This window comes from Ostrinia nubilalis, chromosome 16 (assembly GCF_963855985.1).
Source record: "Ostrinia nubilalis chromosome 16, ilOstNubi1.1, whole genome shotgun sequence".
NCBI lineage: Eukaryota > Metazoa > Arthropoda > Insecta > Lepidoptera > Crambidae > Ostrinia > Ostrinia nubilalis.
Genome location: NC_087103.1, coordinates 4,250,194 through 4,265,802, shown reverse-complemented (window position 1 = coordinate 4,265,802; position 15,609 = coordinate 4,250,194). Strand labels below are relative to the sequence as shown.

The window sequence follows — 15,609 nt, the reverse complement described above, 5'->3', positions numbered from 1 at the left end:
AAAACCTTTTGCACTTTTGTTCTTAATAATTTACAAAACTGGTGAACTTCGTACCGCATTTCGTGTTGTTTTATGTTGTAGGGGAGATAAGCTATAAAAATAATCGTGGGACTGCATTAGCACATTAGCTTAATTAAACGTGATTTAATTAAGCTAATGTGCTAATGCAGAGCACTTATTGCTCGAATACAGAGCAATTTTAAAATGTTTGCAGACGATCTTAAACTGTACCGAATAATCTCGGATCAACATGACGTTACTATATTGCAAAACGATATAAATGTCATAATGGATTGGTGCGAAGCTAACGACATGCGTCTTAACCCTACCAAATGTTTCTTTTTAAGACTTACTAGAAGAAAAATACCGAAAATCGCGTCATACACAATTGGAAGTGTTCAACTAGAAGAGGTTTCGGTTATTCGAGATTTAGGTGTTATGGTTGATAGCTCGCTTAGTTTTCGAAATCATTTAGATCATATAATCGCCAAATCGTCTCGACTCTCTGGATTTGTCAATCGTCAGATGAAGTTGTTCAACCAGCCTTCTCTGACGATTAAGATATTCGTCGCCCTGATACGAGGTATTCTTGAATATTGCAGTGTTGTCTGGAGCCCCTGTTATCAAGTCCATATTGATCGATTGGAAAGAGTTCAAAGACGTTTTCTATACCACCTTGCGTATTCTGACAACAAATGCCGTAACTTAACGTCCTACACTCAACGCCTTTCGCACTATAAATTGGAGCCACTGTACATTCGACGTAAGAAGTCTGACGTAGTTTTTGCCTGCAAGTTGCTTCGTGGATCTTTGGAGTCTTCTTGCACCCTCGAGCGACTGTCACTCTCCGTCCCACGCCCAAGCAGCCGCCTACTGAATCGGAAAACTTTCGAAAATCCTCTATGCAAAACCAATCTCGGTCAGCATTCACCACTCTATCGCATTGCGTCGGGCTGTAATTCTGTTCGCACCGAAGTTGATATTTTTCACGGTTCTATCGCCTCTATCAAAAACAACCTAAGTAAATTTTATTGCTGCTCTAATGTTAAATGAAACTTTAAGTACATAGGCTAATAACTTTAACATTTTCTGTTTACACAATATTATTATATGCATGCGGTGTTAGCATCTAGGAGGTTTTACATTATTAATGCCAACTAAGTTAAGTTTATTTTATGTATGTAACTTTGTAAAACCAGTTTTGCAGACCTAATAAAAAAAAAATATTTGGAAATTGAAATAAATAAATTATAGTATGTAACACAGTAATGAAAGAAGATCTAGTGGTAATCAAGTTAAACGCAAAGGAATCTTAGTAAATACAAAATTTGTGGTGAAAAAAAGGCCTATCGAATTAATTATACTATCCAATATTCTTTTCCGACTTAAATCGTACCTACATAGATTACTGGCAACATGCGCGTACTCAAGCCAGCTGCGGCGTGCAACTTGCACTTGACCACGTTTTTTATTCTCATTCAAATCTAATCTTAACTTTACTTAACAGACGTAATAATTGTAGTTCTTTTAGTCTATTTATAAGAGCTTTGTAGTTAAGATCTAGACGCCTATCTCATGATCGGGTATGGTTTCTGTCGCTCAGAAGCTCCTATATGAACTTCTAAAGCTCAGGAGACAGTAATGGAAGTTGTATGAAGTCTGGGTTCAGTAACTTAGTAGATAAGTAGTAATAACAAAACTCCTAGGTGTAATTATTTTACTGTCCCACATTGGCTACCGGATTTCAGTTCCAGGAAACAAGTTTGTAGAAATCTCCAGCTTATGAGATATAAGGTGAAGCTAGAAACTACGGAGAGGCGAACTCTTTCTTCTCTCCATCAGAAATTAATCAGAGAATTCAAAATTGCAAAAGATGTCAATCGTAATGGATGCATTTTCTTTTCATATTTGAGTTAATTTTTTTTGCTGGTGCTTTCGTTATGTACGATTATTTTCCTGTATCATTGTCATCCGATGAGGTTTCCTTAGCTAAGGGCCCGTTTATGTTATGGTAGCCGTCTCAGGTCCCAAGTCAAGGAGCCTTCTTCCCCATGGTTGGCGGCGCGGGGTGCGACGAGCGATCTCCTTAGCCGGCCGTAAGGCGACACCGCGCGATCTCCCGCGCAGCGCGCCAGTCGCACCACAGCACGCGTCGACTCGACATGTAAGTACGACCGCTCCGAGTGTCCCAGTGTATCAGTGAGAAGTGTTCTTTAACTCCAAGGTGCATTGGTATTAGCATACGAATACGGCTATTAATTAAGCGTCGCGGTAAGTAGGCTTGTGCAGTGGTTACGGATTAACTGGAAGATTAAGGTTTTGCGGAGTTTTTCTCAAAAGTGTCACAGAAAATTGATCGCAATCGCACACACCACACTCGACACAATTATTCAAAAAGCTTTAATTACTTTATCTACGAATTTTCTTTTTAAATTACTTTAAGATTAAAGTAACTAACTACTTTCGATGATCAAATTGTTTTACAACATCAAGTTTCGATCGACAATAATAGCGGTTGATTTCTAATCGTTCCCATTTCTATTTTTGAATATCGCGGTGCTCGGTTACATTTTCGGGCGGCCAATAGAATCCATGTACGCCGAACATTTCCCGCGCTTTTGGCAGGCTGCCAGCGCCAGCCAATGGCGTTAGAGCGGGCGGGGGCGGCGCATGCGTGGTCTCACAACTTTCAGCTTTTCAGTAATGTTTATTATTAGACAGTTACTGGCCACCTACATTACGCCTTGTTCTAATTTTTTTTTTCGTAAAACTAGAGCTATGCAAACTTTTTTGTTTAAAAAAATTTAGTGACAAATTCAAATTGCATATTTATTTGCTCAAAAAATAGGGTAAATACATAAGTGGTGTTGGTATTTTATTAAAAGTGCATTCCTATTTAGCTAATGTCAGTTAGCATGCAAATTAGCATGCAAATATGCAAAGCATGCAAACAATACGATGAGATAAAAATAACTGGTTTTGATACTGGCAAGAGATTGATATTTCATTTAAAAAACATAATTTAATTAATATTGTTCTTTAATCTTAGTTGTAAGCAACGCACACACCAATTATAGCAATTAAAAAGCCATTTCAACAAAGCATGACAAAATAAATGTATCTTTCGCTCTTTACTGGAAATACCGGAAAATTGACACCTTGCAGCCATTACAAGCCGGTTGCCAAATTAAGCCAAGGTTATGACGAATTCTCCATTACGATACTTGTTGCTTTACTTAAATGTCATTCTCAGCTGTTTAACTATTTGGTTTAAAATAATTTCATAATTACTTACATCTTTTGATACTTGTATATTGTTAATCTAACGAGACAATAGATATTAAACCTTTGTAATCTCATTAAATTAATTAAATTCGAAAATAGATATTACAGCCTACACTAGTAACACATTAATAAATTCCTAGACCCTAGATTGCTACGAAAATTCGTAGCACGTAGCAGATTTTTTTTTAAAAATTAGGCAAAAAGTACGCTCATCTTAATAACCTTAATTATCACTCGTATTGTACGTTAATAACCCTTCATCGACAGATTGACAGTTAACACTTTAACGTCTACGAAAGATGTTTACATCGTACATTTCACATTGACACCCGTTCGCCAATCGCTGGCCGCTCGCCAGACATTCGCCGAGTAACAATAGAACGACGCAGCCCTAATTAGTAGTACACAATGCACAATTTACACTCGGTGGAGCCAACATTTGATGAGCCACCAGTAGGTACATAAATTAATTATAATGACTAATCTCATTAATTACCTATTCTAAACGCAAGCAGAGCTTCTGTGGCGACTAGTAAAATGTTATTTGTCAAATCAAATAACAAAATAATGTCTGTTTAACTCAGTTAAAGTGTAGTTAAAACGAATTTTCGTAGATTTAATTTTTTGTAAAAAAACTGCGTTTCGTAATATAAACATTAAGGCAGCAACAGTGTAGTTTACGACTATATCAATGAAACAATGTTTTTATTAAACATACTAAAATTATACATCTATTACCCCAACAAACATTTAACTTTTTTGATAAGAGTTAACATTAAGTAAATAACGACAAATTAGGTAAACAAATAAATTAAGGTAAGTGCCCCCTACTTCGGTATATTAAGGCTCTTACGACTTTAACATTTTATTTAAAAATAACCAAGCATGATATCAGTATGAAAGCTTTTGTATGCTAAACTTTGGTCTTTTGACAGTAAGTTAATACATAATTTATAGTTATATAGTTTGAACTTTTTTTTATATTAATTGTTCTGCGGACCTCTTGTTTGGATCCTGTTTCGTGACAAAATTTTGCTCTGTTTCTAAGTTCGTGAACTCATGTCCCCTATTTCGGGATAAGGTTTTATGCATACAGTTAGGATATTTTAATAATTATTAAGGGTTTAATAAATTTAAAAACGATAATAAAAATTTACAATAAAATAATTATGTGAAATTGACGATATTACTTACCTAAAACATTCATATAATGTGTCTAGTATAATTTATTTTGATTTGTTAATTCTAACAATATGTGAAAATATTTATATAACCATTAAAAATATATTTTATGTTAAGTCCCCTCCCCCCTCGCACCCATAAAATTGTGATTTGTTATTTCTAGCGATATGTGAAAATATTTATATAACCATTAGAAATGTGGGGTAACTTACCCCCCCCCCCCCCCCCCTTCGTATTAATAAAATTTTGATTTGTACCCCCCCGCCCCCTTCTCCCCATAATCCCACCCCTGGAGCTGTTTCAAGTGAGGGTAGCGCCCCCCCCCTGAAAATAACCCCAGATACGCCAATGACTCATAATAAAAGTAAGTAATTAATTAATTTCTTAGGTAGGTAAGTATTAAAAACTAAAAAATATGTCGATTTCTTTGATGGTGTGTATCATAAAAGTACCTAACACCATACATTTATATATCACGAACTTGGAAAAAAGTAACAATAATACGGTTCCTTGTTTCGTGATACTGATTATTCCAAATTCCCCAGGTAAAATTCATGGATTATTGTCAAAATGTGTCAATTAACTATTATCTATCCCATATACAATACAAATAAACAAAGATAAATAAGACAAATCGAAATAAAACCAAAATTATGCTGGTACTACTTATGCTAATTTATCTTAAAATTGGTCATATATGTGAACTTCAAACTCGTGTCATATAAATTCTAGTGAACGAAACATATACCGAATTTAGGTCACGAGAAACTTAAATAAATGCATTATTGGTTTCATAACTTACATTTAAATTATCATAAATAATTATTTAAAAACCAAGCATCAAAATGTTATCCATAATATCCTTGAATCGGTAGTGTCACGAAATAGGGGACACACGAAAAATAATATGTACGCTATTTCGTGAGTCAATTAATCGCAATTTTAAAGGAATTCTACGTTTTCATATAACTTTTTTCTAAGCCAAATCAATTGTCAAGGAACACATGAAACCACTATTACAAGTTTTATTTAAATGGACGTTCCTTCGCCTTTTTATAAGCTTAAGAAGTTGGAGCGCTAACCTTACGGTGAGAGCAACCTTTGCAAGCCGCACGGCTGTTTTTGGCTCTCTGAGAGTTTGAAGCTTCGTATTACTCTCATTTTTGGCGCCACAATGCTGGTACTTGGTTTTTTAGATAGCTTAAATAATAGAGTTTTTGCAGTAATGAAGAATTTTTATAAATAATATTCCATTTGCTTATTATTTGAGCTAGAAAAAAAACTTACGAACTTACGTACTATCACGAACTAGTAGCCGTTTACCTTAGTGTTTATTTTATTTGTTTCGTAGTCTCGTAGCGTTGAACTTTTTTACTCCCGAGCAAAAAAAGTTAAAAGAAATAAGTTATTTTTACAGTAAAAAGTTTCTTTTTGAATGATACCAAAGGATACCAATAAGTTTACTTGTCTTTTAGCATCACTAAAGAGATTAAACAGATTTTTGTATTATTAAATATATTGAAAACATAGAAAATTACTCTTGCGCTGGAAATACAGTACGCATAACGTACTTTGTAAGTAGACAGCGGTTAAATGTACATTAAAATACCTCATAAATAAAGCGTGTTTAGATCATTCGTGGCATAACGTTACGATGAACACGGTATCATTATAATATCTGCATATCACAGGCATAATAAGAAAATAATGACTTTACTGAAGACGCGGTATTCGAGAAATGCATTCATATTTGCCCAGTTCTGCTGTGTGCATTCTGACGTAACGTCTGGGACGAGTCATTCACTTATATTTATTGTAACGTGTGGTGTAGCTTTTAATTAATTTTATGCGTTTCATTGCAAAGAGAAGAAAATAAACGCAGTAGTGTAAACAATGTATTAAAACTGTACGCTTGTATTTAATCTGTGACTGTACGATTGCGGCTTTTGTAACGATTTTAGATTTAATAAATGTGTGTATGTAGGTAAATCTATCAGTGTTGTTTGATAAATTAATAATTTCCTAGGAACTTGATTGTTTATGTTTGCACCAAAAATGTGATTCTGAAATATTAAAATTGTTGTGGATTTAAAAGTATACGTTCAAGTATAAAGGCTAAATGTCTTCTAAGAATATCGTAGTACGTAATTTCATGTAAACAACTAAAGCTAATAAAACAAGACTATTCCCAATTAGTTAATTGTATGGACCAATAAAGTATTAATCTCGCCTTATCACCGTTGCAACTCCTTTAATAATATAATATAGCTATGTAGTGAAAATGAAAAAAGGTGCTTGAAAGTCCTGAAAAAAACAAAAATAATCAGAACAAAGCAACGGGACTATTCCCACTTCTAGTTCCCACCGCTGCAACCCCTGTGTAGCCAGGATCTACAGCTTGACCGCCAATAAAAACCCAACCAGTGAAGGTCAAGTTTGTTTCCGGGGAAAAGTTAAACTATCATCGAAATGAAGCAGGAGTTCAAAGCTCAAGACACATTATTCCAAACCGATGTAAGGCAAAATGAAGAAATCATAGTTTTATAAAGTCAAGTAAGGCAGGAAACAAGATTCTTCGTATAGCCTGTAAGGATGTTGAGAGGGATCGGACGTCATCGACCGCGTCCTTTTGAATTATCGCGAACTGTGACTCATGCACCGGAATGCTTTTCTTTTGAATCACGTATGCTCGGCATCCAAGGAATGTGTCATACTTTGTTGCTATGTAGTACCTACATAATATACCTTTACCTTTACTTATAACCGGGTATAAAATCGCGAAATACAAATGGAAGAATAAAACTCCTCAAAATGAAACAAAACAATTTTTGATGATTTCAACGATTCTTAGGACGTCTAAACACTTTTATTTATAGCTAAATAGATAATGATTAATGTCATAATAAAATACGCACACTTATAAATAACGAAAATCACTTTCCTAATTTCCTGTACACTTTTTATAACTTCATGAATTTTATTACCCAAATAAAAATCATGAAGTTGAAAGAAGTGTAATAAAGCAATTTGAACAAAAATGAAAACATCGAAATTAATGTTTCTTTTTACGAAGAATTATAAAACTATTTGTGACTTGAGTATTAATTGAATCGTCGTTTTTATAATTCTAAGGCCCGAGAAACTTTTATCCGAGAATAACTTCTGGTATACTGGTACATTGTCAGTTTCAGCATGGGAAATATGTCAAAACTGACGATTTATTCTGACATAATATTTACTTATTTGGTCGAATCCACCCTAACTTGTCTAGTCTTTGTAACAAAAAAAAAAATCATAGTTTTTGTGTTTACCAGCAGTAACATGATAATTAAAATATATTTCCATAATGCTTCTGTATTGATACTTTACGAATGAGCGCACTCCATTACAAGGCGAGTGGCACAGACTGCTGTCTTGAGATTAAACCATTTGTTCCGGTTCGCGGTTGCTGGACCGTATGAGTATTGGTTTCACATAAATAAATGCTAATAACGTTATAACTGTCAAAGCTTTACCAGCAAATACGAATGTAGCTTTGTCTGGCAGTTTGTTATCGTTTTAGTAATTTTTCAGATAACTTTTGGTTTCAGTAGTGTACAACAATCCCACTGGCCGTCCAACTAGTTCCTTAAAGTAGAAAGGTTTTTCCCGGAAAATGCCAAATAAAACAGCGACAGAAGACAGTTTTCAATACGGATCATGTTTAAAACAAATATTTTGACCTTTTCCTGTATGCTACCGTCTTGCTCCAATCCAACAGTTTAGTCATCAAATAATATAATTTATCTTCTGGCGTGACTTAGCCGACTAAAACTCGATTACCAAATTGATTGCAATTAGCGTGAACCATGTCAGGCCGCCTGTTGATGTGGAAAATGACCGGCAATGCGGGTCCTTAACCCTGAGACTGACGATTAGAAAAACGATAATCGTTCGTTAGGTAGTCTGAACCGACTGTGAAACACTGCTGGTAGTAAAATCGACGCTGAAAATGTTTGGTAAACAAACTAATTACCTAATTGTCTAACATTGGCAAATAATGTTATTGTTGTTGACGTTATTACTTATTACTTAAAATGAGTATTATTTGTAAACAAAAGAGTTTATAACAGTCTCGGACTGCTTAATGATAAATGCTTTCAATAATTTAATTCTACTAGATTGCATAATCCTTGTGGCGCTGACTGTACTCAGGTGAATTACTTAATTTGTTTCTTTGCAAGAAATGGTTAGTTACGACCGAGCGCAAACTCTAACAATGCTGTCAAACGCGTGTTGCGATGATTAATGTCAAAGATTACACTCTTTGTTCTTTTGTTTGCTAATTTTGGGAGGATTACTCCGATTCACAAGTGAGATAGGCCGTTTTATAGACAATTGCGTTATGAACCTACGAATGGTCGGTTGTAATGGCTTGCTTAATCTCTCGGTCAGATCAATGCACCTCTAGTTCCATAAATAGTCTAATGCTGCACTCAGCCCGGATTCGGTGAGGCTAACTTAACAATTGTTCTGTATTGTAAACAAATCAGACACGTAGCTCCGTTCAAAGCTATTTGAAGATTATCATAATCATCACTGAGCCACATCAGTCCACTGATGGACACATGCATTAGTTTATCCGTGCCACCTAGCTAGATCTTTTTTTTCAGTCGGAAAATCTTAAATTTTCCTTAACCTGTAGAGTGTAAAAAAGCGATTTTGCTTTAATACCAATGCACAAGGAGATAATGTTTGAAACCATGTTAAACTATTGTAAAAAACCTCGAGCCTAGTGAGATCTATCTTAACATCTGTGAACATTCTTGCAGCTTTTAACACAAGGGAGTAACAAACACAAACCGCCAAAATGGACGCGATCAAGAAGAAGATGCAGGCGATGAAGCTGGAGAAGGACAACGCGCTTGACCGCGCCGCCATGTGCGAGCAGCAGGCCAAGGACGCCAACCTCCGTGCCGAGAAGGTAATAGATCGTGACCTATAAATAGCCGTAGCATTACTTTGAACCAAACTTCTTTGCTCTTTTCAGAAAAAAAAACCTTTGTTATTCGTCTAGAAGCCTTCCTTTTCAGCCAGGAAAAAAATCTCACTTTTTCAAGAAGAAAAAAACACAAAAATTGCAATCTTAGAAAAGTAGCATTCTAAATGATAGAGGTTTCTATCATTTTTTAATTTTGAGAAAAAAATCCTGGCCGAAAAGGGTCGTCAAGCGAGATGAACGGAAAACAAAACATTTAAAATCATATGAACTGTAGTGAGCTTCATTTGTTTTATTCATTCGGTAACTATTGTAAAGTCGCAAAAGATGCCCAAAATATTGTTTGTTATCTTCAACGTCTAATTTAAGTATTGAAAAGTACCTATACATTTTATTTTTAATACTTATTAGTTAATTAGCTATGCAAGTAAATATTAGATAATACAGTACCTAGAAGCAGAAAGATAGTGCGGTTATTAAATACATAAGTAACGCCGGTGTATGTAAATGCATCGAGGCCATGACAATGATGCCTGCGTCTGTGAGTAGAAACATTATAGTAACATAATAGCATAATTACCAACTTGATTTACTTAATATATTCGTTATTCATGAAAGTTACATAAAGTAAGTACTGCTTGAATACATTAATTTGCATTTGTTTTCTATTTTATTGAGATACTTTTAGATGATACATAAGATCTTTCTATTATCTTTAAATAATGACTAAAATATGCAGACTTTTTCTGAATCACACAATTTCGAATCACAGAAAGCATTTGATTCAGATAACAGTAACTAGGTACAACATTACCGAAACAGTAACCATGGTTCTATCCGATTCTGAGCCTAGGAAGAAAAACCCTTAGGCTGTACCGAACCATAAATTAATATACATGTATGTAAATCGTAGTACTGCCACTAATAAAGATTGAGTTTACATCAGACAGATACACCTAGGTTGTATTTTTGTATCCGGCACCTTTATAAATAGGTAATTTTACTCAAAATACGTCTCTTACTTTATATTTCCCATGTAAAAGCTTGCAGTTACATAGGTTACGAGCTTTTAGCATTTCATCAACATCCTAGTTCTCTTCTGATTTGCATGGGTCTATTCGACCCACTAAAGCGTGGAACCATCTTTCTGTCTGGATCTTCCAGGATTGGGACCCTGTACAACCATTTCATCATTATTTCATAGCACAGGACATCCACTCCTGAAAATAGAACTCCTCTGATGATTTCCAGATTGGCCGTGTGGTAGCAATCTGCAACCAAAGCGCGGAATCTTCCCTTTCTTCTTCTTTCCTCTCCAACTATCAGGTCACCAACGTAATTTCTGTCTGCAGGCCGAGGAGGAGGCGAGACAGCTGCAAAAGAAGATCCAGACCATCGAGAACGACCTCGACCAGACCCAAGAGGGCCTCATGCAGGTCAACGCCAAGCTGGAGGAGAAGGAGAAGGCTCTTCAGAACGTGAGTACCTACTCGTACTTAGCACAGAATAAATACCGAAGAAAAATTTAGCTTTATGGTGCAAGTACCTACACTATGCGGGTTTACCGAGACGAAGCGCGAGCCCGCACACCGAAGTATGGGCGACACACGGGTGGGGAAAGGAAAAAGTAACCGAGATGGTGTTTACACTATTACGTCTCGGTAAGTTTGCCGCATAGTGTACTTACAGAGTGATAATGAAGAAACTTTAATGGAAAATCAACTTAAGATACTTGGAATCGTTGAATTTTTTATGAAGTTAATGATGTACAGAAATTAATTCTAGAATAGCTTGATGTTTATCCCTTGCGGAAGTAATGAGGATGACGAGGATCTTGTAAACTTTTAAATAGTGTTGTTTAGACGGAAGAACTTTTTTAAAGAAAGATTTTATAGAAAACCTTGAAAAAATGTGTCAGATTTTGGTTTAACCAGAAAATTGATTTACTAGAGATGAGTATCTTCCATATCATCTCTAGACCACAGATTAATTTACTAATCTAACATGATGTGCTCCACTTTGTACCTCTGTGACGCGATAGTAGAAACAAAAAACAATAGCGCCAATTAGTTTACGGATGAAGTGATATGCCTAAGTAAGAAATTCTTTCATTTCCCGAAGCCAAATTATTTAATTGGGCTTGTAACGTGTATGTAAGCAATGTCAAACTATGAGGAACTCATACATAACGGCTGTCAGATCCAATTATCGGGTTAGTAACTTTTTCATTAAAACACGATGATAACTGTAAATTTTCACGCAAACAATAAAATACATTATAGCCTGGCAAAAAATTGTAACAAAAATAATCAGTAAGCACCTACTTACCTACAATCTTTAAGTCGTAAAAAACGCAGTGGTGTATTATGTTACGAGAGCTATCCGTATCGACCAGTTTATTCAGTTGTTATATGTATCACTGATTGCATCACAAAAGAATGTCCGTTCAGCGGTACATTGCGGACGAAATTAAATTGAAAATGTGTGTCAGTCTGTGCAGTTGCAACGAACACGCAACGCGCCAAGAGCCCTGCCTGACCCATTGGCATCATCGCGTTGTCGAAATATACTCAAAATTTTATTGATCCAATAATTAATTTGATGCATAATCGTTTGCATTTCCTCTGCTAAGTTAACATCTCGAGGTCAGTCGACGCGACATCGTGACTCGCCAGACAGAAATTTTCTCTCGATTAAAAATGACGTCATTGATAAAAAACAGGTAGGCCATGTGGTGCATGCAGTCAGCTCGGCGGAATCCCGCGCTGCGGGGCTGCGTTCCGGCGGTTATTTCGGGCGCTCGACACCTAATATGGGCCCGATGCCCAGTTTTTCGGTAAAAATAGACGTAGCACCCGCTTCGTTCGTCAGTTTGCGCGTGCTTTAACGTTTAGGAATTTTAGACTTAACTTCCCGGAAATTATTTTACATCCTATTCAAATTGATTTTATTGCCGAACAAATGAAATCAAACTGCACGATTATTATTATTTTATGAGTAAAAAAACTTGGAACAGTTTAAATTCAAATAAGGAAGACGTTTCGAATAGTTTGGACCGATTTAAAATTTCCCGCGTTGCTGGTAAACAAAAGCGAGTGACAGCGTCGGTAAAGCAGTTCGATAAAACAAAAGATGGCCGTTTCGGAGCGACTACAGCGCCAGTGTGTTGTTTGTTGGGGCTCGCGATCGTCAGTCAACATGGCCGCCGCCAGTGCGCGGCCGGACGGACCGCGCCGCGCGTAGAAATGTCCGCGTCCGCGCCCCACGCCCCCGGGCGCACCCCCGTGAGGCGCAGGGGGCACCAGCACCACCCGCGGCTGCGGGGCGACCGCCAGCCCGCCCCCAGCGCGCCCGCAAACTACGATCCGTCCAAACAAGTGACCTTAGACAATCAAACAGACGATGTTGTGCCTTGTGTCAATAGTGTTAGTGAATCTCAAGAAGTGACAAGGACGAATAGTGACGATGCACTTTCGAATCGAAATATTATCGAGGACTATGCGATTGTTGACGATGAAATCGAGTTTGACAGTAGAATTACAGGCGTGGAATCTCGTGATAGCTCCGAAGACGATTTCTCGTTTAAAGATGAGCGGTCGGCGGGAGACGGCGCCGAAGTGACCGCTGTTGCCTGTGATAATTCTGATGACGACCCTGAAACAGCAGAACTTGCGAAACTTAGATGTACGAGCGAATGTACAGAAGTTTTAGCTGCAAGGGAAAACAGAAGGAGAAGAAGATGTGCAGATTACCCCGGTCTGGCGTTCGGCAGTTCAATTTTTTCGTCGGATACGATGATGAAATTTTCCATCATCAAAAATGAGTTGCAGAATATCAAGAACACGGCATTAAAAAGGGTAATGTCCTACGTTATTTCAGCAAATGTTTTGTTGTGTGTGTGAGGCAAGCGTGGGCCAAATGCGTACAGAACTATTTTTAATCCGGGAAAACGTCGATGTTGCTTCTTGGAGAGAGGCTTCTAGAGGCGATCTCGCGCGTGGCGATCAGCTGAGCCACTGACATTTCGTTTGACAATGTTTACTCGGTCGGTTGCCTTCATCGCCGCTAGATGTCGTTGTAATCGATGGTCGCACGTGGGACCCGTATGCCCTTCCCCTTTTCCCTTAGTGTAGACAAATATTTTATTCAAGCAATCATTGAACTTTGAATGCTGTCATAAAGTACGTTGTACCCATTTGGCTTATCCAGTCTAGCACTGGTAATTTCAAATAAGTTACCTAAGAAAACAGTTAATCTCTTTTTTTTAACCACGACTGAAAATCTTAATTAGTTATTAATCCGAAGATTATTAATCATAATTAGTCTTCATCCGCATCCAGATCTTTCAGTTTCATCAACATTAATTGGATGGTTATATAAAACTAAACATATCAAATAGACTAAGCCAATGAATAAAATTATGAACTGTTTCTCAACTTACTATTTTTACGTAAATTTCAAGTTTCATAAAATGAGAAGATCAGGAAATATTTAACTTTATTATCAGTCTGTTTACTAAAACGAAGATAGGTACGCACGATTTCTAAAATATATTTATCTCAAACCATATCATAAGCATTTACAAATGTTTTGAAAGCTAGATAACAGGATGGTAAGATGTCACGAACAATAACGAAGCTGGAAAAATAGAGCATGAAAATATAATTTAGGTTTTTGTAGCCGTTAGATGTACGACGTATTTAGAATAATGTATGATAATTTCCACTTCGGCAATTCTGTTTTATGCAAATGAAAGAAATTAACCTGGTAGGTATTAAACGTGCATAAATTGCGAAATGGGCGCATTCAGTACCTACTGACTACCTACCAATCAGAACTTCACAAGTCTTACAACTTTCTAAATTATTCACGAATAAACATTAGTGATGCGCAAACGCGAAATTCCACAAAATTTTATATCGATTGTTCGATAACGCACGCAGTCTATTTGCTGTATCGTTATTTTTATTTATTTCATTGTTTTTTAATTAAGAATAAATCGTTTGATTAACTATATTACCTAGAGAATATTATTGAAATAAATACAAAATATCCACATCAATATTTATTTACTCGAGGACTTATTAACAATAAAATAGATCGTTTACAAAAGCAAATGATTAGGAGAGGAAATACTGACGCAATGGTAAAGTTTCTCGTATTAGCAAACATTATGATTTATTCATAGGATTATGCATTTGTTTAAAGCGTTGTTTATTATGCACATGCAATTAAAACGTCTGTTTACGCACATGCGTGTAAAAATATTGTTATGATATTTTCGTTGCTACATGTATTTTATGTAAAACGTAGAAGAATTAACTGCACAGTCAAATTATTTATTTTATTTATTTATTACATACATATTATGTATATTTACCGTTACATCTTTGATTAAAATAACCACATTAATTGTAAAAAATAATTATGCGTTTTATTGGAGTCATTAATTTACTTGATACATTAACATGATGCTATTACATCGGTGTTCACCAAGTATAACTGCAGTTCTTCATTATTTACATTGTTTACACGCATATAATTCATTGTTTTAGATTTCTAGGATATTAGATATTAAGTAGGTATGCAATTCGTAATCGTGTTTCCAGCAAAATTGGAATCGAATCAGTTGAAATCTAAAGTAGTACATGGTAGTACTTAAACAGTTGCATGTTACGGTTCTATGGTGTTAACTTCGCTTAATCTGAATACATTTTACAATGCTCATTATACGAAATTTCTAACAGACAGACTTCAAATTATCTTTTTATGCTCTAATTTTTCTGTTCAATTTTTGTTACGTATACAAATGCGTCTACATGATCATGATACTAAGAAGATATTTATTTATTTATTATCAGAAAATGTATGTTTACAGACAGGTCCAAAACACATACATATACAGAACTACGTGTATCATTCTAAGAAAGTGACATAATTATTGTAAATGTCTTTACATAATTAATTAGGCTTTATTGTCAGATGAATTCACATTGTTTAAGACAATTTTTATTTATTTATAAAAGTTTACACAAATATTCGTGTTTGTAGTCATTAGAATAATGTGTAATTGTGCTATATTTTGATTTGCTCTAATTTAATCGGGCATGTATCCAATTATATTAATTTGAGCCATTGTAATACAACAGTGTTAGCATGTTCTA

General features: G+C 35.8%; 1 protein-coding gene across 14 annotated transcripts in view; it reads left to right on the top strand.

Moving 5' to 3' along the window:
- The first annotated feature begins 2,054 nt into the window (after window positions 1-2,054).
- Window positions 2,055-15,609, top strand: part of LOC135079254 (tropomyosin-2) — a 36,051-nt gene continuing 22,496 nt past the window's right edge. For 7 of the 14 annotated variants that reach the window (XM_063973855.1, XM_063973857.1, XM_063973856.1 and 4 more), the window contains exons 1-3: window positions 2,055-2,164; window positions 9,279-9,430; window positions 10,798-10,923. In XM_063973855.1, coding sequence (XP_063829925.1) covers window positions 9,317-9,430; window positions 10,798-10,923 — 240 coding nt within the window. In that variant the 5' untranslated portion in view covers window positions 2,055-2,164; window positions 9,279-9,316. Of the gene's footprint in view, window positions 2,165-9,278; window positions 9,431-10,797; window positions 10,924-12,675; window positions 13,303-15,609 lie in introns of those variants that run through there. The other 7 variants (XM_063973851.1, XM_063973850.1, XM_063973849.1 and 4 more) reach the window with 1 other exon arrangement.